The 22,937-nt window shown below is 34.7% G+C and overlaps 1 protein-coding gene across 1 annotated transcript in view; it reads left to right on the forward strand.

The window, feature by feature from the left end:
• Window positions 1-22,937, forward strand: part of LOC113500683 — a 70,771-nt gene that overhangs the window by 703 nt on the left and 47,131 nt on the right. Inside the window, exon 2 of the mRNA XM_026881548.1 lies at window positions 10,183-10,422. Within this exon, the coding sequence (XP_026737349.1) occupies window positions 10,255-10,422 (168 nt within the window). The 5' untranslated portion in view covers window positions 10,183-10,254. The remainder of the gene's footprint in view (window positions 1-10,182; window positions 10,423-22,937) is intronic.

A 22,937-nucleotide genomic window follows, 5' to 3' on the forward strand; every position in this document is an offset into this window, starting at 1 on the left:
GTAACTAAGTAATTAAAATTAAATGAAATAATTATTGTAATTATAATAAAATAAATCATTTTGTACCTAGGACATCATCAGGTTTAGATACGTCTTTTTTTTCGAACGTTTGACTCCAAATTTCCTATCTGACTACCCTGAGAAAAATGGCAAAATAAACTTATTGTTTGCCGTCTCTTTCAAAGTCCAGACACGATAATATTTCATGATTTTCATTCAACTCACAGGCGCATCAGTGTTTATTCATAAATGAATAACTTACTACTTTAAATTATGTTTAGAAAGTTCTATTGTCGTAGAAAAGAACACTCACACTGACTCACGAAAAGAGTGAAAAATCTTTGAAATGTGCCTAATTTTGTAATTCATTACGGTTAGCTTTTGTTTCACAATTAATTTAACCAATCGTGTTTAAAACTCAAAAATACTCAATGGGTTACATTAATTATGTAATAGTATTCTACTATTCATTCAAAGACATTTGCTGATCGTGATTTCAAATACGGTCAACGGATATTTGGCAACGTTAGCTACGTTCAAAAGTAATTGTTAGGAGAGAAAGGAAGAACTATACGCAATAGAAGTAAATGCTCAAACTAGTGCTCATTTAATTATGCATTAACGAAATGTACGATGTGTTCTAACTCTTCATGACCGAAGATTGTGGGTGTTACTGTGTTGTGTTTTTCGTCTTCCTGAAAAAAACTTTTTTCTAAAAAACATTCTGTTTCGTTGAGCTCTTCGCCTTGCTGCATCTAGTTCTAAGACAAGTACGTAATACGCCTTCCTCGTATCATTAATTTCCAAAATTTTTACCAATTCAGTTTTCATCATATCTACTTTTAACTAAAGCGCAGCCATCCTTACATTGTTGATAATTTTTGGGACGTGATAGGGACGAATTTCAGACAGTATCAGACATACATACTGTCTAAAATCCTGATTGTAGAGTAGGTAGGCATCTCTATAATAAGTATAACATCCTCTTGAACCTATAGCGTCAGCCAATGTAGTAAGGATAGGGATCTTCCTATTGAATGATGGGTCTCGGACCGCAAAATAAGTATTTTAGATCCATTCTGTTCTCGTGGTTAGCACATAATACCTGTAGCGAACTGTTGTAGGCCGGCAGCGGATGTATTATGAGTTAGAAATAGGACTGTTTGGCAAAGGATAGATTGGCTGTCATATGACAAGAGATTCAATAGTTTTTCGTTGTACTCTTTTGGACTTAAACAAAAGCAAAGGAGGCACTAATCACAAACTTTTATATTACAAATTACTTCTCGAATACTCCAGCTATACTTACAAAATATTGTTTGTAACAATTGTAACTTTGAACGACTTCAAATCTCTACACATTAATGATTATTTAATAATGGTGGATGCCTACCATAACTACTGATCGCTTAATTGCGTGTACGATGCAACAAATTTGTAAGTCATACAAGAAGTAATAGCACGATCCAAACAACTGAATGCCGGTTTCGAGCCCCTACTTATTTAAAACTGCGACTAAAGAACAGGTGAACGTGGCACGTGCCTCCAGCCAGCTGAATACTGTGAAGAGCAATTTTTTTTAATGGCTGTATAATTAACTATGTCTATGCAGATAAATGTGAATGTCGTTTTTTCTACCACATCAGAGAGCGTGCTTTGGAAGCTTCTGAGTTCATTTTCGTATTACAGCCCGTGCCATAATTTCTAAGAACGAGTTTCTTCGATTAATATTTAAATTGAGCTACCGTTTCGATAAGCTGGAAGGTTTGAGTGGTTCGTGAGCATACAACTTAACGAGTCGACGAACTGTGCCCGTTAACTAAACTAATATGTTCAAAGGTAATTCTGTCATTGCACAGATCCTACCATTTATCAACAGTTATATTTCCCTGCTCTACAATTATTTCATACTTTTAAGCATGACACATCGCATGGTCGATTTAACCTAGTTATAAAGCTGTGTATATGTCACCATAATATCGATGTCAGTTTATTAACGATTTTATATTATTTATGTCTTTTATAATTTACGGTCCAATCTGCTCGTTAATTTGATTTCATTAAGTTTATCTTGTAGTCTGAGTTTACTAACTACTATAATTTATCCTATGAAGACTAGAACTAGAACTCGTGGATAGACTATCGTATCATGTTCGCAATGTTTGCTTTTCTTTGAAAAAGGTCAGTATACATTCTGTAGGCTAGTAAAAAAAGCAGCTTGGCTTACCTCCGCCTTGTTGGCTGACCTATACTCAGGCTTTAGTTATAGGCCCTAAGTGTACAACCACACTTAAACATAGTGGTAGTTACGTGCCCTTCATGTTATTACATATTTTATTGCATTCATTTTGTTTCGTGATTGTGTAATGTATATGAATCAGGCTTGAGGCCACATCGTGATCATCACGGACTTCGTGTGACAAGTAAGTCTCCGGCGGTGATCGTGATCGCTTTCATCGAGATATGGGCCACATCACGACCGACTAATCTCAGCCAATCTGTTGATACTAGTAAACAATAGGCCGCGGGAATATACTTTGTGAAACTGACAGACATGCGAATATGTATGTACCACCGAGCACTGCGAATGAAACTTAAGATAATATTGGAACATTTCCAGCTAATATTGCTGCTTCTAGTCTGGTCAACAGTCATGCCTTTGTGGGAAAATCACTTGATCGGTTAGTTTGCATTCAAATTGAATATATCAATAGTTGGGCACTGAATACTTTGTTTTAAATTTTAAATTCAGTGTAGTGCAGCTGACACACAATAGCTGATAATACTGAGTGATATCATTTTGCTAAAGCTCAAATTACAATATTAGCATCTGTTTGTAATGACATGTGTTTCCAAATGAATGGTATGTATTTGAAAAACAAGTACTTAGGTACCTACCTCAAAAATGGTTTGGAGTCGGTAATGTACAATATCGAAGGTACTTGTATGGGCAGTTTGAACACAAGTATCTACATGAAGCAAATCTTTGTTAGCCTGTACTTTGAAAAAATACAGCCATTTATGGCTAATGCAGTACGTCGACAGTCGATGCTGCCCTTTTGAATAAGCTACAGAGCTTCAACAAGTTTAACTTCTTCATCGTCACACTACTCAGATACGCCATTATATTATTCAATTCACGTATCCAGATTAATTTGTGATTGTCATCGTTGGTGGTCTCAAGAGTTTAGTAGAATTTTAAGTTAGCTTTTTTTGAACTAGTTCATATCAAACAGTCTGTATGGAAGTAAGTCTAGAGATATACTTAGGTAGAGTCGATTGAAGTGTAGTTTAGTCTGGAGTCGAAACAAAGCTCTTACAACGCCGTGTGGCCTTGGCAAAGCTTTAAACATAGGTAATAATAATAACTTAGCTTTACCAAGTCCGTTTGGACTGAATTTGAGCGGAGAGGAAGGATTTCGTTTCGCTCTTTTGTTTAAGGCGAAATGTTATCATAACATAATGACTGGATCATTATGTTATAGGTAGGTTTTAATGTAAATAATAGAGTTCACTTTGCCAGTGCCAAGACAAGAAGTATAAACTAAAGATTATCTACTTATGAGTGTTCGATATTATGAGGTGAAGATCCATACGAAGAATTTATAGAGGTATAAAAAGGGTTTGACTATCAGTTTAGTGATGATCGTGTCAATATCCGTGATGTTTATGTGGCTGGTGTTTTTATTACGGGGCCAAATGTGTTTATAGTGGAGGAATACTGTCATAAAATAATAATAGTAATAATATGCGAGGCGCGGCGCGGGCGGCGTTTTGACTCGTGCCATCTCGCGGGTCGCCGACTCGGAGCACGAGCAGCCTCCGCTTTTGCTCTTTTTGTGTAACGTATAATCAAGTTCGTGACGTTAGCATGTGTGTGTGTCTCTCGTAGTGTGCCGTAGAACACGTGTGCTTGGCTGTAAGACTGTCTGTGCTCACAACATCAAGGCGTTTACTTTGGATAGATTTGGTTCGTAATTCATATGAGCGTAATGCTTTGCTAAGCTGATCTTTGATGACTTAAACTATCAATTGGCATTATTTTACAATAACCGAAATGTGCGACCATTTGTAAGTTCGTAATATAGGGTAAAATCCGGACTGTTGCCCCAGGCATTGGTATTTATAACTCAATCAGGTAACTACTCCTTACATGGGATAGAAATCTATACCAATATATAAAGCTAAAGAGTTTGTTTGTTTGTTTGTTTGAACGCGCTAATCTCAGGAACTACTGGTCCAAATTGAAAAATTATTTTTGTGTTGAATAGACCATTCATCGAGGAAGGCTTTAGGCTATAAACTATTGGCCATAGGCTGCGACTAATGGGAGCGAAGATAGAATGGGAAATGTGAAAAAAACAGGGCAGGAATAAATCATAACTTATATCTTCTACCCACGGGGACGAAGTCGCGGGCAACAGCTAGTTACGAAATAAAATAGGTCCGCTAAAATCGCTAATTATCTGAAAATATTAAACTAAATTATTTAATCTTTTTTATAAAAAGTATTACTAACACACGGAGTGTTACCAAAAATTTCGGCAACTTTTACGGAAAGTACCAGATCTTTGTCGGAGATATTCTTTAATGTTTTATCTTAACGTTCCAAATGTCAAGAAATATCTTAAACTGTGGAATAGATTAAAAAGAAAACCCAAAAAACTACCTATTAATAGCATAAAATCTTCAAAAAGAGCATGTCGACCTTTAAATATATAGACGAAGAAAGATTGACGTCGTCTTATTTCTTTCATAGACTCTACATTGTTCTAAAATTGAGTGCTTACTCACTTAGATACATATGTAGACGTAGACAGTGTAGTGGCCGACGGTGAGCGACTAGAGACAAAAAAATGTGGAACATGTTACTTTAGCTTATTTTCTTTTGGCTTAAGGCTCTATACTGACCGCAATAGGCAGTAAGATCTACGGAATGTAGGCAAGCCTTCCGAACAATTATTTCCGTATTATTGCACGTGGTTATAGAGATGCTAAGTTAATTAATTAAAAATCAATTATTAACGGATTTCGCGGCATTTTATATAATCATTTGGCGTTTCTTAAATGGTTCCTGTTGGCACAGTTTAGAAACCGTTTGTTTAGTCAGTAATTTATGTGTAATAAGATACCTGGTAGATACACAAGTAAAGCATTGATCTAATATGGGTAATAACGTTTTAACGAGCTCACAAAGCTACGTGTGTCTAACTTGAACCCAGTATGAACCCAGTCAAAGGGAATGCTTTTAAACTTTTAAAGTTATCACTTAAAAATATTTATTACTAATGGAACACTTGAAAGCGTCGCTTTCTTAAATTCTTGTGAGAGTTAGATTTTTTGTTCCCATGGACCTAATGTGCAACCTCTTGAGCGATTCTGATTTTTTTTCAGTAATGTGAGTGGCGTTGAAGCCGAATCACACGCTAAGTTTAAAGTTCTGATTTGTTTATGAGATAAAACTTGAATATTTTCTTAGAATAAACAATCCAACTTCTCACTTGACACCTGCAAATGTCTTTGATTTACTGAAGTGTGACTTGATATTCGCGTTCTTAAAGAACTCTACAGTATAATTTAAAACTTTGAAAGTAATAAATCACTGTATGACGTAACATCTACGATCTCTAAATTACAGTAAACAAACACTCAAAATAACCGTCAATTATTTCTGAATTTCTTCGTATAAGACGCAGTCGACTGGTAAAAGAAGCGTGACTAAGCAATAAGCAACAATTACTTGATTGCTGCCCAAACTAACTTGTTATTAGGCTTTTAAAGAACGTTTAGTGACAAAGCGCATCATCATACATGATTGGACGTCTTATTCGAATTGAGAACGACATAACAATTGAAAGTTATAATTATATTTGCCTCGAATAAAAATACTTACAAATAAAATATCAAATTACTGAATCGAGATTGTTTCTTAGTTTTAAAGTGCATAGTGATAGAAAGTAGTAGACAGTAAAAAGAAATTAAATATCCTACAACACGTATAAAAAGTGAATCTTGAGCGTAGCGAACGCAGGAATGCGCGCTGCGGTCGTCAGTCCGATCATTTCGGTGATTACAATCGTTATTACTTATTACTCACGTGATGTCCGAGGCAAGAGTGTCTGCTAAAAAATATGAGTGGGCTTCAATATATAAATTGCAATTAGATTATCTTTTTGATGGACGGAGAAAGTGCGTTTATTCTTCGACAAAAATTATATCTTTTGTCACGATGACTCCCGTGGGTGGCGGACTCTACCTACTTTGAAAAACTCTACATTAATGAGCACCAATTTAACCTCCTTGCACCGATATATTGAAAATAATATAAAAGAGTTCCACCCATGTGAATTAAAACTTATGACATTTCAACCGTCTAACGTGGATCTTTTAAAAATTAAATTATGTATTATAAAGAACGTTGCGCTTAGCAATACTAATTATCTAGAAGTTTTTATATTTATAACCTTGAGTGAGCCAACGAAACAGGTTTGGTTAACACTCGAGTTTAATTATTTTGGGTGCACCAATTATGCACGGTGTATTAGTACCAACCGTTATGGGGTTTTTAACCCTTCGACTTTTAATTGTTGGCTGCGTTTAATTAAATAGAGAGATTAGAATATTATCGTCAAGTTTTTATTCTTGCTTCTATTTGTTTGGATCCCTAATATCAGTGAGATAGTTAACCAAAGAGAATATTATTAAACATTGTAAACTTAATATTAAAAATTGGAACTATTCACTCTGTGATAAATGACAATCGTAAAACGAAAAGAATATCATGTATAATCATTCAGTTTAATGACCTGCTTTAAAGGATGATGAGAGAGCAAAAATAAACCTCCTAACCGCTCAAAGGGGCTTTGTCCGCTAAGGCCTAAAGGCTGGATTTGTCAATAAACCTTGTACTAAGCCATTAACTTTTAGTATATTTGTTTTATGAAAATATGTGCAGCTCCTTCAGGCAACAATTAAAATAAAATAAAAAAATCGTTTTACTGTTACAGTACCTAGTTACTGCTAAACAAATTGCATTCTAAAATTGCTCTCTGTTAGGCTGTAGAAAGAAACCTCCCGTAATAGGAAAGTTTTATTCATACAAATGTTTATTGCTACCGACTTCTGCGCCGGCTCAGTCCGGTTAACTACAAATATTTATGCTCTGGAATCCGTAATCACGATCTCAGTTACTTGTAACTGAATCTGTAAATAAAATAAGACGAGAACGTGTTCGTTGCACAACATACACAACGCAAATGATATCCAGGAATTAACCCGGATTTTTGTTAAATTATCGACGGATCGAAGCGAATCGGAAGTGTGCAAGTGACTGAAATAGCGCAGCTTGCTTGCTTAGTATTTAGAAACAACATGTAAACTCGACACGTACGCGTGCATTTGAATTACAAAACATTGGCGCCTCTAACGGAGCATTACGTTTATTGGAAAACGAGATGGACAACACGAAACGAAGCTTTCGTGATTGTGTATTGTAAGCGACAGGACAGGTGACGCGTAGGAATTTATATTAAAGAAGAGACAAAACGTTTCCTTTGTTATGTTGCTAAGACTACAAATATTAAAATGTTATCTTTGATTGTAGTGGTTGATTTTATTACCAAAATGAAACGAAATTATTTTTCAATCAATTGCCCAATTATATCCCGAATGCTCAAATTTTAGCTTAAAAAATATTAGAAATTTTGCTATTTTTACGTCTTTAATTAACTGAAAGCATACTAAACAGCTTAAAGTGATTATTCGGCCTTACACCTCAAAATCTTATGAACGACAAGAAAAGTAGTACTGCCTGGTAGCTGCAGCTGATTTATATGTATAACACCTATAGTCCGATTTTTAATTCGAGGCAGAAAAATGACAATTGCAACTGTCATTTATACAAAAAAGGGTGACCCGCTACAATAGTGATGTTTGGAAATCTTACTACGACGATGACATTTAGTCATGCTTTATTTTATTATGTATCAAAAATTTACTATTTCTATTAATTGAGCTTTTATAATTGTAAGTTGATATTAAATTTGTTTTGCATCCAACCACTGCATAATGTCAGAATTCATCCAGTTCGGAGTTGGATGCGCTCGACTTTTCTTGCATGGTAAGGTGCTTCATCTTATACCACCACCGCATTTGGCTTTAATTTTATAAATTTAAATTAATATTATTATTTTTTTACATTTAAAAACAGTCACCATGCATGTCTTTTGATTAATTGTCGTAAATATTTTTTTTTTATACAGAGCTAATTTGATATCTGAATAAAAAAATGTAAGCTCGACTAACTTTTGATTGTAATAAGTCGATTCTAACACATCACTATTTATTTGGAATTAAAAACCTGCCACACTGGAAATGTCATTTTACTGCCTCGAATTAAAAATCGGACTATAAAACTATTTCATCTTTTACAAAATGTTTAAAAACCTTACACGTACACAGATTGAAATAAACCGTATTATTGCCTCGGCGATTCGCGGAAGCCCGCACATGTGCCTCGGTGCGCATGCGTCGCCGCACCGCAGGGCGCGGGCGCCGCCAACATGCAACACTAATTTGGACAAATTATCGGCAAAAACAACCATTCCTTTTATTTGTATTATAAAAAAAAAACCACAAAATGCCCTTCTAATTAATGCTTTGAATTCGTTAATTTAATTAATATACTTTTCCTTGTTTGTTTTAAGGAATTTATTTTTTTGTTTATCGTTTTTTATTTGGGAACGCACTTTAGTTACACATTAAATAAAATAAAGCAGGGTTATCGTAAAACTTTAAGATCCGATGTATCGGGAATATAAACGATCAAAAATAAAATTAACATCAGTCACTAAACTGAGTATATGCTCCAATTTGCATTTTACCAATAAAACCTTTGACTCGTTTGGGAAGTGCCGTTTCAAAGCTTTGATTTTGTTGAAATTGCTCCAACTTACAAACATGTTAACTAAAAAAAAAGCAGGTAATTATTTTCAGTGTAATTTAAATCAAAGGAATACTTCACAATGCGGTAGCTGTTAATCGTACCTTACGTAGCGATGTAAACAAGACGAAGCAATGTCATCCGCTTTTCTTTTACAAGGTTTGATCATTAGCGACCGATATGGCTTACCAGTCGGCTAATTGCCATCTGATTTCCTAACATCGAGTATTCTACAGTCCGGATATATACTAAAGCAAGTCTAAAATGAGGTCACTATACTTATTACCTATTTTCTCATTTTGCTCTTTTATGGAATTTGCGAGAAAATGTGTGTGTTGTTTCAGAACACACAGAACATCCCGTTTTATAAAATTGGTAATTTGGGAGTTATACCTTTGTGTCACCATAAGATTGTTATTTACATTGAGTGTTGCAAAATGTTTCTCTATTTACTATTAAGCTAACACCAATTTGCACGGTCAGTCTAACAATTGATCGATAAGTGGCAAGCTTTGCCAACGTTTGTCAGTTGGCTTGAACCCAGCGAAGGTTGACATGAATGAAACAATTCATTGTTGTGGGTAGGTTGGTACCTACTGCAGTAGTCGCCGTCCTAACAATGCTCACTCGTGACTCTAGCAGTGAAAGGAATCGGTTAATTAATCATTGTGTAATTAAATATGAAAACTCGACTTATTAACCCCAATGTAACAATTATAAGAATGAGAACATGGAACACGATTGTCGACTCCGCCTACCGATTGTTTTGTCCGGGCTGTGTGAACTTTACGTCAATTCTTGTCTCTAGCTGTTTGTATTGTGGGCAAAAAAATTGCTTTACATTTCAGTGTCACGCTTGTTAGACTTTTTGACGTTTGCATACTTTTACTGTCACATTTTGTGACTTCTACCAAAGCAAAATTTAATTGTAGAGCTACCTACAGACTATCTACGGTTTGACATAGATTTATAAGTGATTTAAATTAAGTACATTCTTGAAGCAAGAGGCCCTTATTATTAGTTTAATGATACTACCTATAGGGCTATCATACCCATAAATCCATTAATACTTTAATATTTTACATACACCATAATTCAATACCACAATTGCTGTCTCCGATTATCCACATATTATAGCCATATATTATAAAGAAGAAAGCAAGGATAAACCGAGAATCGTAAATCAAACGTGTTAACGAAAAAAAAATATTAAAGTTTCCACTTTATTTTTATCTTTTCAGATACGAAAAATGTGGACAGGTGACAAATTACTGTGATCATATGTTATCAAAATGGCGGCCTGGTGATTCGCAATGGCACCAACCATGGTGACTCCCGCTCACGAACGTTACTCAAGGGAAACGGAACTCCGGCCGCAGCACTCGAGAGATGGATCCCGAGATTCTGGAATATTCCACACTACTAAAGGATTGTGGAACGCTCCGGGCCAAAACAACTGTTTCCTGAATAGTGCTGTTCAGGTAAGTCAGAATTTAGTATTAAGTGACGAGACTAATATGGGTGAACAAAACTAAACACCTTCGGTACTGAAACGCGCCATATTTGTGATGAAGCTTCATTTATTTTTAATCTTCAGAAAAACATCTAACGATGGTAGGAATTTAGGATCATCGTATAATAAACAAAAAGTTGTGGAATGTGACAGTGATCTCATCACTCGTAAAGTTTGATTTGTTCGTGCGAAATTAGCTAAAGGTAAGCAGACATGTGCTTAAATGGGTGTATGCGAAGCTCTACGTGTTGTTTGACTAGTGGGCGGCGACATGATATACGTGTACCTAACCTACCTATGCTTGGTAGAGTCGCAGTGATTGATTATGTAGACATTTCAGTTCAGGGACATATAAGGAAAATTAATTTGTGGAACGGGTACGAGCCTCCAAATTGCTTTGTTTTGGGTATATTTGGGGGAACTCTCATGACTACTGGCTCCACGGAGGAGGATGCGGTAGTGTTAGATTCTTACTGAACAAAACTAAACCACCGTGCTAGGTTATTTGCGTTTTGCAATGCATTGTATGGCAATGTTATCTGCACCTGTCCGGTTGCTCCAAAATTCCCGCAAAGGTGGTTAAAAAGTCGTGAGTGGTATCAACTTAGAAAGACGTTAAAGGCTCATGTGGACTTAAGTATAAATTGAGTTGTACTTTGTACAATTTCAATAGAAACATACGCTGTGCAAAGAATATAATAAAGGCAAGTAATATCAAATTGCGAGCTTTTTTCTTAAGAAATGAACATAATTCTTACAAGGCACATAAAAGTATTTAGAGTTTCACACCTAAACACATTAACAGCTTAAGTGTGCGTATTAAAAGCCATAATTTTCCTGGACTTAGAGATTTCGTTTTAAGTTGACGTTTATAATATTGAGAGATAAATTCGGAGATAAATGGGAGGTATTAGTATGCTGTCATTGGCGCGCCTTCGTGCATTATTCAAATTTCATCGAGTAAGCTGGAGGCCTAATCCTCAATCTTGAATATTTAACAAAGCATTATTCGTTATCAGCTTCAGATATTAGAAGCCATGGTTTTAACATAATTACGTGATATTAGTGGGTGTTCCTAAATGTTCGCTTAAAAGCTTTTAACGTTTTTTATGTATAATGAAATTACTTACTTTTCAACTACAGTTTCACATTGTATTAATGGTAATAATAAATAGCTTAAAACATTAAAGAGTCTCTATAATAGTAAAATAGTTTTATAAAGTAATTTGTAGAGTTCAGAAATCATAATTTTGTGTGTAGAAAAGGTGTTAAGTAAAGCCAAATGCACTTTTATTATATGTACAGCTTGTTATGTATTCAGTATAAGTAAGCAAGTACTTATGTTTAGTACAGTAAATAAATTGCCTAACACCGACTCTACAGTCAATACTTACACCAATAGTAGGCCTACGGTGTCCAAAAAACATATTCTTCCAAAACAAAATAATAAAAACGGCAATAACGATACATTTTATACAAAATACTGGTACGATAACATTTTTATGGTCAAAGGTAAAATACTTAAATTATAGACGGACAATATGGTTTGGTGACACACGATATAACTAACGGTGTGTACTCATTTACACCGACTCTCCTTTTATTTACACATCAAAAATGAATTCTATGTTCTATGTTATAAAGTAAGTTGTTGTGTGACGGTATTTGAAGATGACACTGTTGGCTATTTCCATTAGGGGTCGTTTGTTGACGTGACTGCTGTACTAATAGTGTTGGAACCTGTTTGTGTTCAAAGGTTTCTTCTAGTAGCGTACGTAAATATTTTGATGAAGATTTATATTGGGCTTGGGCATTAGAAAGGTTTGATTGTAGAATGAGTCTCTACCTTTCATGTTGTTCTTTGTATTGTAGAGCAGCTGAACAGTAGCTTTTTACAATCCCTTATTTGTTTAGTAGTTTCCACTATAAATTCACAATTATTTTTAATAACATTCTCAGTTTTCTCACCAATTCGAGCACGTGTGGTCTGTAGAGACGTCGACGTCGACGATTAAATTATAAGTTTTCACACAATACCCACTTATGTAGTGTTACATTTCCCACAATGGCGTCAGGCTCATTGAGACAGACTCGTTTGAAACGCACGAAAACGTTACGTCGCCAGAGTGTTGCCCAGACTGTGGGAGAAGTTAAATAGACAACCATACACTAGAGTAATATTACAATATTAAAAAAAGTTGTGCCTAGCAGTCGTGTAACCGGCTTTGCGGCAGCCTTTGCCCTCATAAATTTTGTATTCAAATATTGAAAGCAAATTTGCAGGCCCATACCAAACTCATTCAGCTAACTGGTAACACTTATTTTTATTGTTGGGAGTCATGGTTTATAAATTTTGGTTCGGTGCGCTGAGTATTAATTTGAATTGTGGGGAACTGTATGTTCGTATTTTTTTTTAAACCAAGTTGTCGATGGGTGTCTAAAATTTTGACTTCATTAGTAGACAAAACACTTGCAAACTATTTCTAACTATTAGACATATTTAGAACTGGCATGCACGTAAACAACGCTAGAAAGTAATAAACCTATTTCAAATAATAGCTGGTGCTAAAACATTTCCTTTTCATCATATTTTGTAATTACTTTTTTAATTGCTCTCACATTCATAAGTAATAGTTAGTTGTGGCTCACGTGCATGTTGGATACATTTCTTAAATAGTTACGTTCCATCGCGGTCGTTGTGTGTTGATAAATCTGGTCCAATTTACATAGACATAATTACGACATGGAAAAGACTCGTAGCGAGTACAAAAAACTGCCTTCCATCAGTTCTGGGCGTAATGACGTGTACCATGGGCGCCGCATCAGACATCCATTAAAATGCCAGCCTATAGGTAGATAGTAGCTACATACGTACAATCTCAAGTGAAATTTTCTACGAAATGAGACAAATGATGTCATAGCTTCGAGCTAGTCAGTGTTAACTTAATTTGGTTTGAACACGTTATGTTATAGAGATAGGTATCGTTGTGATGTCTCTTAATGTCACAAATTCTATGATTTATTATTGCTTTGTTGGAAATAGTACAAATTATTTTACTTTAAAGTCTGTCGAATCATAATCCGTATCATATACAAAAACAGCAAATACTTAGGTAGATATGTATATTTAGTCCTTATAGGAATTTTGTTCTCAGAAATCATAGAAAAAAGCATGATCTGCAATTCTACACAGTCCTTACAACCAATACAAGTTACTTCTATTTTACATTTACCACAGATTTGCGGCCCTTTAGTTCCAATCAAAAAATTCTAGTAGTGGAAACATATTATTTAACATTCCAAAGGCTATAAAAGCGTGGCTAAATAAAGAAATGTACCATGAATAGTTGGCACGAGCCAGGAATGCAAGAAAAAGTAAAACCTTGAAGGAGGCAGGGATTTGCGCGGGCTGTGCGCGTGCGCATCAGACTCGCGAGCTGGCGACGCGACATGGCGCGGGACAGATTGCGTCGCCTGTATTATGATGGATTACTCTCGCTAGACGATACCTAATCAGGCAATTTCTTTGATAAAAAAAAAATACATATACCGATTCGCTCAACCGACTTTTGCATTAAATAATCAAACAGCAAAAGACGACCTGCAATACGACATAGATCCATCACACATAATTATTTTGGAACATCTTTTAGACGATTAATGTTTCACAACCAATTAAATATGCCGCTAACACTGAACCAGACTGATATTAATGCGAAGAGTATTAATAAAACGAAACAAAGATCGTGTGAACTTAGCCTGAAGAGATATTCTTAAAGTTTTCTAATAGACGTCTCGCGTTCCCATAAAGGTAGATCAGATATTTAATTGGAGCACGCGATAGCCCTATCAATCTCGCTCAGTAATAGAATCAAAATTACTTCATTGTTTTGAGTACTTTTGAGGCAAGTACAGTCCGCAACAAAAATTAGTTCACAAAGCAAGATTAAAAACAGACAACTATATAAAATCAACACTAGTAACGAACCAACTGTTTTGCTCTTAGGTAACAAAATGGGCTTAAGATCTAGTTTAGGTACTTAAACCATACTCTATACGTAATAATTCGCATACGAGCACTTTGTTAATTTTTTGTTAACCAAATTTTGTTGCTGACTTTACAAAAGTATGGGTCAATGCTCTTGCGGGCAAAATGAATTAGGATTTAAGATTTAGTATCTTCAAGATAAAGTCGGAAACAGATATCATCGTGTTAATCTCGTATCTCTTATCTCTGTAACGGGTTGAGCTTTCAACATGTGTGAGGAAAACTTAATTAGGCAACTGCGCAAGCGAATCAAAACAGTTTGAAATATTGACTTTAAATTGCGGATGCTGTAGATTTTAAACAGTAAACACCGTGTTTTTAAATTGGATTAGATTTAGTTTTAACGTTACTTTGAAGACACTGTTAACTTCATGTTCTTTTAGTTCTGACAACGAAATACATAGAAATTTGGTGTGCCCCACAGAAAATAGTCTGAGGACATCAACTACAAATGACTTTTTCTACGATAAGCAATAAGGTGTGTACCAGAAAACGAGTTCGTTATACTTTCTTCAACCTGTTCGTAGACTTAAAAGATAAGACCGTGTTAGACCTTACCTCATTGTTTACATGCCTTATCGCTTCCTTAATGGATGCCTTGGAAGTTATAGTAGGTACCATGGTACTTATGTCCTCACTTGCTTGTGAGAACATGCTTAACGTTAAGTTGGTAACACTTGCGTATTTTATGAGCCCATAATTAACTACTGAACGTGGCATAATACGAGGGCATTTAAATGACAATGATTGGTCGCAGGAATTGCAAGGTTGGGACTATTAATTTGTATAAGGAATTATACAGCTTCTTCGAAGCCTCTTTATGTGGCAAGATCAAAGTATACGGAGTGTTCGAAAGCAAGTAAGACGGTCGGTAATTGAAAACGTTTGTAGCGCAATCCAGATATTACTTTGAGAGTTACACCGTAACATTGAAATAAACTTATTGCTTTTATATTCACATGTAAAGTCGTAAACCTTTCTTGTAACAATACGCAAATACATAGCCCTATAATCGTAGGTTTACGATAGCTTGGTAAAAGTAGATACGCTTTATGCGTTCCAATCAGAAACCTCGCTTACATTATCAACTATTAAATTTTCTTGGATAAAGGATGGATGAAGTAAACAAACTATAGATTTCATTCAAAGTAAAAATGTGTAGGAAACATAGGCATAGTTTATATAAGACGTCGTTATCGATGTCCCATTTCATACGGTTTTTAACAATACGGCGGCCATTGGCGGAAAAGCACTAGTCTGAAATCGGCAATTAGATACGGAATGAAGTCACTATTTTATTGTTCTATCAATAATTTATTTCTTTTGTGTCAAATTGAATAATAGGATTCGTTAGCGTTGGAATGTGTTATAGACCAGTCAGAAAGGTAGACTTAGTCATAAAACGGCAAGAATTATACACATTTAGAAAAAAAAACTATTAAAGAAATACCTTTAGCTATATCGTAAATCTTAATGTTCTTTATTTAATAAATAAGTAGATAGTAAGTGTTTAAACTGAGTTTAAATCCTAAAATGATTATTTAAAATCACAACTGCAACACATGCCATTATTTTTTCTGTAGGAGTGTCGAAACACGACAAGATTCAAATACATCACCTGTTTAATAGCACGAGCATCAAAAGAAATGTTAATCGACTTATCAACACCTTCCTTTTTTCTCCAAGTGATTGTAATGCGAGTGTGAGCGAGACGGTCGATTGTCTCCTGTTATGGAAAAGAGCGGGAACATTGAAGCTAGTTTTCTAAACAATTCTCTTTGAACAGGTGCACGTGTGCTTACACAAGTTATTTTACAAACTATCGTCTATTCCACTCACGTCTTATACTCAGTTGTTTACTTAAGGCCCACTTTGTATAATGCCATCTATATTATATACATTGTAATGGCTTTAAAAAGCAGAATAATGTATATAGCGCCGGGTTCTTACGATTACGATATGCATTAAAGAACAATAGTTAAAAAATATTTTGCAAGAGAATTGAAAGCATGAAGACCGTAGGTTCCATTTCTACTTTTAACCGTAAAGTTTGGCATACTTATTATTAAAACTATGTAATACTTTTCAAGTATTAGGGCAAGCTTTGCTTCAGCGTACTATACGGGCGTGTAAGGGGAGAAAAAGAGTGGAGTAGGTATGCAAAAAAAATCAATAACAATATCAATTTACCCACTAACCTAAAATGCAATAAAAGCAAAACCCCTGTCCATGAGGAAGGTGATAAAATGTAAGCTCGTTAGATTGATAGTTGAGACGGTACAAGCATTATATCTCGCACGATATTAATGTTCAGATTGTCCTCCACCAACGTCTTTTGTTCCATTCTTTTGTTATGAACTAGGAATAAGTTTTATGGACTGCGCAAACTGTCCGTCATCAATTAAACATTTCTGGTCAGCTAAAAATGTAATGACCCCGAAAAAATAAAAATATCAAAATAACGATGTTTGATTCTGCCAAGAATGTCAATTAGCATTTTATTTAAATTTCAAATTTTCAATGTTATTGTTGAGTTCCTGAAAAATGTTTTAAATTGCATAATATTTCGCCTATACTAGTTCAATTCTAATTTCGACCACGTCAGACATGTCTTAAGTATAAACGGCGTGACGAGAGTTGCCAACAATGAATATGAAATGAGGATGTGTGAACGCTTGGAACATAATAAACATAACCGTGATTTATATGTTGATTACTTTTGTGGGAATGTAAGATAATGTTATTCGACACGTAAAATATATTAAATAAATTATGTTACGTTTACTACAGGAAAGGGCTGATGAGAGAGGTCTACTCTACTAACACAAGTATTTTTTTGTCAATTAGAAGTATACAGTTTATATAAAATTATGTTTTTATTTTGCAATTTAGAGTATTTAATTCCCTCTCTTAAGATGTGTCCTCTACAAGGTAAATAGTTTTAAACAAGTTCAAAAAGCAATTGGTTTCAAATTCGGCCAGTATTTTCTTTAATATCTATATTATTTATACAATTGATGGATGCTCCAACATAAAATGTTACATTCAAAGTAAACAAAAAATTTAATCTTTGGTGTGAAGTGAGATCTAAACAATACAATTAACATTACAATGAATTTTACAACATAGTTAACGTAAAATTTAAAAATATTAAAATATTTTTGAACCGAACCATTAGAACATACATTATGTGTATTTCTAAAGGTACCAACTTAACAAAGGGAAATTTATTCGACATTAGAGAATCTAAATCTTTTTAAGTTTTTATGTACAAACACATTCACACACTTTTTAATTTAAATTTTTAGAAAAAATGACACACCAAGATTGTTTACCTTTTTCAATACCTCAATAAACTATAGTCCTTACATGGACTACACTTAAAAATGAATTATTCTAGTTTTAAAATGGTATACACAAAATAAAACAATTTTGGTAGTGTACAAAATGAGTTAAATAGTAAATATTTTATAATAGCCTAAGATTTGATAATACTATGAGATACAATTATAATATTGTGGTTAATATATCACAGTCGGGTAGCATTCTTCAGCCACCCTCCGACATCTGTAAAAACAATGCATAATATATAGTAATTATAAATTATCTTATTAAACTAATATTCAAGTAAATAGTGCACATGAATTACCTCTTAACTTAAATATCTTATTACCAAGTTTAATACGGGACTTGGAATCTAAAGCAATCAGATGCTATTTTCCACTTGCCATCAACTGCTACAATTACAAACGTTTCTTGAAATGGTTTCCTGCTTTCATCATTTTGATATGTAACTTCTCCACAAGCCTGGATTATGTGGGTGAAGTTATTGGACACCACACTTTCAGATATTGGCTGAGCGTCCAACGCCTTGAGCACATGGGTACTAGCCGGCAACTCCATTAGAAATTTCTGAATTTTCTCGTTGCCGTTGATGCCATTACCATTCCAAACTAATAACCCGGTGTCCAAATAAAGTTTAGAAGTTAGATGACGGCTGCTGTCTAATTGTTTATAAAACAATCTTGTGAATTCTTCAGCAGTTTCACACGCATTTTCAATATTTTTGAACACTGCTTCTGCCATGATGGTATTGTTTTTAAATGATTTATACTGTTTACTATTTACTATTCTGCACAGCAAATACTGCCCTCAAACAAGATTCATAATGACAGTGACATCCTCTGACAATAGAATTATGCCACAGATAAAATTATTCATACAGACTACCCTATGTTGACACATTTTCCTCTGATCGATTTGAAACCATACCTTACGTATCGTAAATATTTTTAATATTGTATTAACTGATTTTTTTCTTATCTTGGTTCCTAAAATATGCCCTAACAGTATTCATAAAAAATCTTATAACCAGATCCTGTTGTAGCACCTGTCGATCAACATACAATAACTCACAAATGCTTTTTTATGTAACTATTGAGATGAGCGTGCACTGAAATTATATTGTAATTAAATGTCATCACTGTAATTAACATTTATAATGTGATGTATAGAGCAAAGGTGTTCTCTCGTATGTAAAGACGAAGTGTTATGAGACTTATGAACTTGCATTATCGACTGTCGATAATTATGTTTGCGTTAATGGTTTATTCTAACATGTAAAGTGTATTGCAAGTTGAACAACTTGAGTTATCCATTAATTATATTACTATTCAAGCTGATCTTCTCACGGTTTCCATTAATAGTTTATTGAAAATTCACAAGCACCTAGATACATGGGAGTCAAGCTAATTATTTATTTTTTAAACGTAGCTTTCGAGCCGGCCTTTTTTGATTGGGTTGTGTGTAGTTTATGAATTATTTTGTCACCTGAAGGCAGCAAATGCTCCAAGTATCAGCCAGTTTCCATTTCATAAGACAATATCAATGACAGGGCTTGCAGTGTGTTGTCCAAGGGTGCCTAAAGGTTGTTTTTTACCGTCGCACCTGCGCTTGCGACGACATTCTGTCGTGTGCCAAGACTCCCGGCGCTCCAGACATTTCCGTCACACCGCCTTGTTTTTATCCTTCTCACTAATAATTAAATATTAATGGTGTTTCATTGTGAAAGTTGCAGTTAAATGTACTGTTATTGTAACTTGCTTTAGGTTTAAACTACTCAGCAACAAGACCTTGCAAATGTTATCTTCAGGCGCAAGTTTTTAGGAAAGGTTGTGTTATTAAAAAGACTACAGATTATAAAATATTATAAAAACATTAATCACTTTAATAGCTTTTTTTTTAAAGATATCTCTTACGGCACCAGGGGTTTTTGCATTAAAATCGGGGCCAAAATCCATACGCAATTATACAATTGTATATTAGATTAGTGGCCCTTGTTTTAAGAGGTCTATCAGTAGTATAAGACAATGAGAGGCGCGATGTGGGCGCCGAAGACGGTAGCGTCACGGGTCGCCGCCTCCGGAAGGAACCGTGGCGTGGCCGCGTGGGAACCGGCCGCAACACTTGGATTCACCCTATTATTCACCTGCATAATGTTTTGATAATTAGAGCAAACCCATTACCTATGTAATTCTTATGTGTTAAAGCTATTACATGTTTTAAGGTGATGACTTAATTAGAATTATATTCGTGTTTAAAAGTCGAGTAGGCCAAATTGGTTTGATACCTAATTTAAAGAGTGACGTTTTATTTTTAAGGAGGTCCGTATAAGGATAACTTGAAAAATTAGTATGCCCACCTTCACCTAGCATGTTTCGAAGGTAATAAGGCCTAAACATGGCTCGGCATTATTCAATTTTAGTGGATGTTTTTAGGTCGTGGAAAAATAAAACATGGGTTTCTGATTCATTTTACTTTCTTTTTATTTTTCTTTAATTCTTTTCTTTTTTTTGATACTTCCTTTAATTCTATTTGTTTATTTGATTTTGATCCGGATTGGTGACTGAATATTACACCTATAGAAGCGATCAATGCTCCGACGTAGAACGCACTACAATCACCTATTAAGGGGCTGATGAGGCCATAAGTTATCGGCGTCAAGAGATCCGATGCTATTTCTATGCTATGGGTCATCCCTATAAGGGTTCCTCTACAATTAGCTGGACTTCTATGAACTATAACTTGTAGCGTCACAATTTTAGCCAGAGAAAAAGAAAGCGCTTTAGGAACTATGAGTGCCAAAAACACAGGGACACTCGGAGCTAACGCTAACCCTAACAACGAGACTGTCATTAAAATAAATATGTGTGACATTCGCCGACTATAATCTTTGTCATTTTTATAAAATTTCAATAAATATACCACAGTATTATTAGATATTGATCCGACAATTCTTTGGAAGTTTAGTATGTATGCTAAACTTGAGGGCTCGATACTGAAATTGCTGTCTAAAAATACATTAAAGTTGCTGTAGTATTGGCCCATGGCTAGCATCAGAAGGAACTTGAACAGTAGTATGTCCCAATAGGTCGTCCATTTGATGCTGTATAGCTTGTTAACGGTTTGTTGGCATGTATCTAAAATTGAACCAGGATTCTCTGATTTGGACCCACTTTCTGATTTTCGCCGTTTCTGATTTGTATTTTCTGGTAAGAATCTGATTAGATCTGTAACAAACAGTTATGTTACCGTCATATATGCTATATGTATAATGATTATTGTAAAATATGTGGGCCGATTGTGATGCTAGAAAAGACAAGAAAGCGAAGAAAATTGTGTTTTTGTGATATTAGCTTATAGCAATTTGTAAAAAACGAGGCTTTATTACTTTTATAACATAAAACTTACCCCTATTAAACATAAAAAGCGTTGCTAAAATGGCGCAGAGTATAATAAAGCTGACATCGGGGTACGCTTCGGTGATGCGTTCACTTAAGCCGGGTCCAAAGGCCAGGCCAAAGGTGCTGACAGACAAAGATCTACCATACAAGGCTGCTATTTGGTCCATATCCTCTATGTAGTCCGGGGCCAAGGCTTTTGATAGCGTCTGCACATGCTGAAAAGAGCCTGACAAAAGAAATGCAAACATTAACTACCATCCGTTTTAAGAGCGCTCCTCAACCTGCCTCTCTTTCTTTGAATAGATTAACTCAGCGAGGTCTTATAACATATTAAATAGAGTAGTGTTTGAGAAAAGTATTGAAAAAGGGCCAAGAAAAAATTCAAGTTTCTTGACTTGAAGACGGTTGCAGACTCCAAAATATTTTTCTCCGAACGAAAATATTTTTACTCACCAATAATCGCTCTCAAGGTGACATATGCGACAAACGATGTTGTTATTCCCAATGAAAAATAGGAAACGGAACAAATAAATAAGCATAATAATAGTATTGTTTTTCTGCCTTTAACATCAGCTAGGCTGCCCTAGAAACAAAACACCATGTTTTAGTTTTATATTCTCAATAGCTTATAATAGACCTAATATTATATAAATATAGAGTCGTATTTTGAACTTACAATAATAGGTGATGCTATTATTTGGCATCCTGTAAACACGGCTCCCACGATACCAATCTGAATGTCATCAAATCCTAATGTTCGTTCCTGACTGTTTAGATGAGATGCCAGTAATGACACTGATATCGAATCCTAGAAAATTAAACATATAAATTTTGAAATTCATATAATTCTAAAAATGCGTTTACATACTTTTTGCCCGCGAATATGTCTTAGAATGCAAGAATTATTGACGTGACAGCGCGGCGTAACAAACAATCCTTATTAAGATAAATTGATTTGATATTTACTATTTATTCAATGTATTTTATAATTCTTACAGATGTTATGAACTGTTTCGTAACTACATGTACCAACATCTTGTATTTAATACAGCCAAATGATTCATAATTTATAATCCTTAAAAAAGAAGCAGAAAAGAAAACTTACCAGTAATCCGACGAACAAAAATACTATCATTGGCGAAGCCATTGTTAATATTTGTTTAACAAAACCTTTGCAAGAAGCTCTAGATAGTAGTAAAATACACGTTGTGTAGCAACTACCTACATTTTAATAATTAAATTATTTACTATGAACCGCGCACTACACCGTCCCAGCCGTGATTAAATCCTTCGTATATCTTTATCAGTATTTGATAAAACAATAGATATCATATAATTTATTTATCATTCAACTAACTGTAATTTATTATCATCATCGCATACGCTAATCATTAAAGATTAAAAAAAAATAACACTGATTTTGTTAACTGCAAATTGGGATCAACGTACGAACAAAATTTGCAAACTAAAATGGGAAGCGATTTTCAATTGCCAATGTCCATCCAGACTGCGGCAAAGAACAGTGAAGGCAAAAAAAGGCTGACTAAGCACATTTTAATTCACTTTTCCTTTCCAAAGATAACGCCTTATCAAGGATCTTATTTACTAAAAGTCCTATAGATTAAACGTTAGACGCTATCTTTTGAAGACTTTGTACTCTGCATGGCCTAGACCTAGACCACGCAGGGATTG

This window comes from Trichoplusia ni, chromosome 14 (genome assembly GCF_003590095.1).
Source record: "Trichoplusia ni isolate ovarian cell line Hi5 chromosome 14, tn1, whole genome shotgun sequence".
Lineage (NCBI taxonomy): Eukaryota > Metazoa > Arthropoda > Insecta > Lepidoptera > Noctuidae > Trichoplusia > Trichoplusia ni.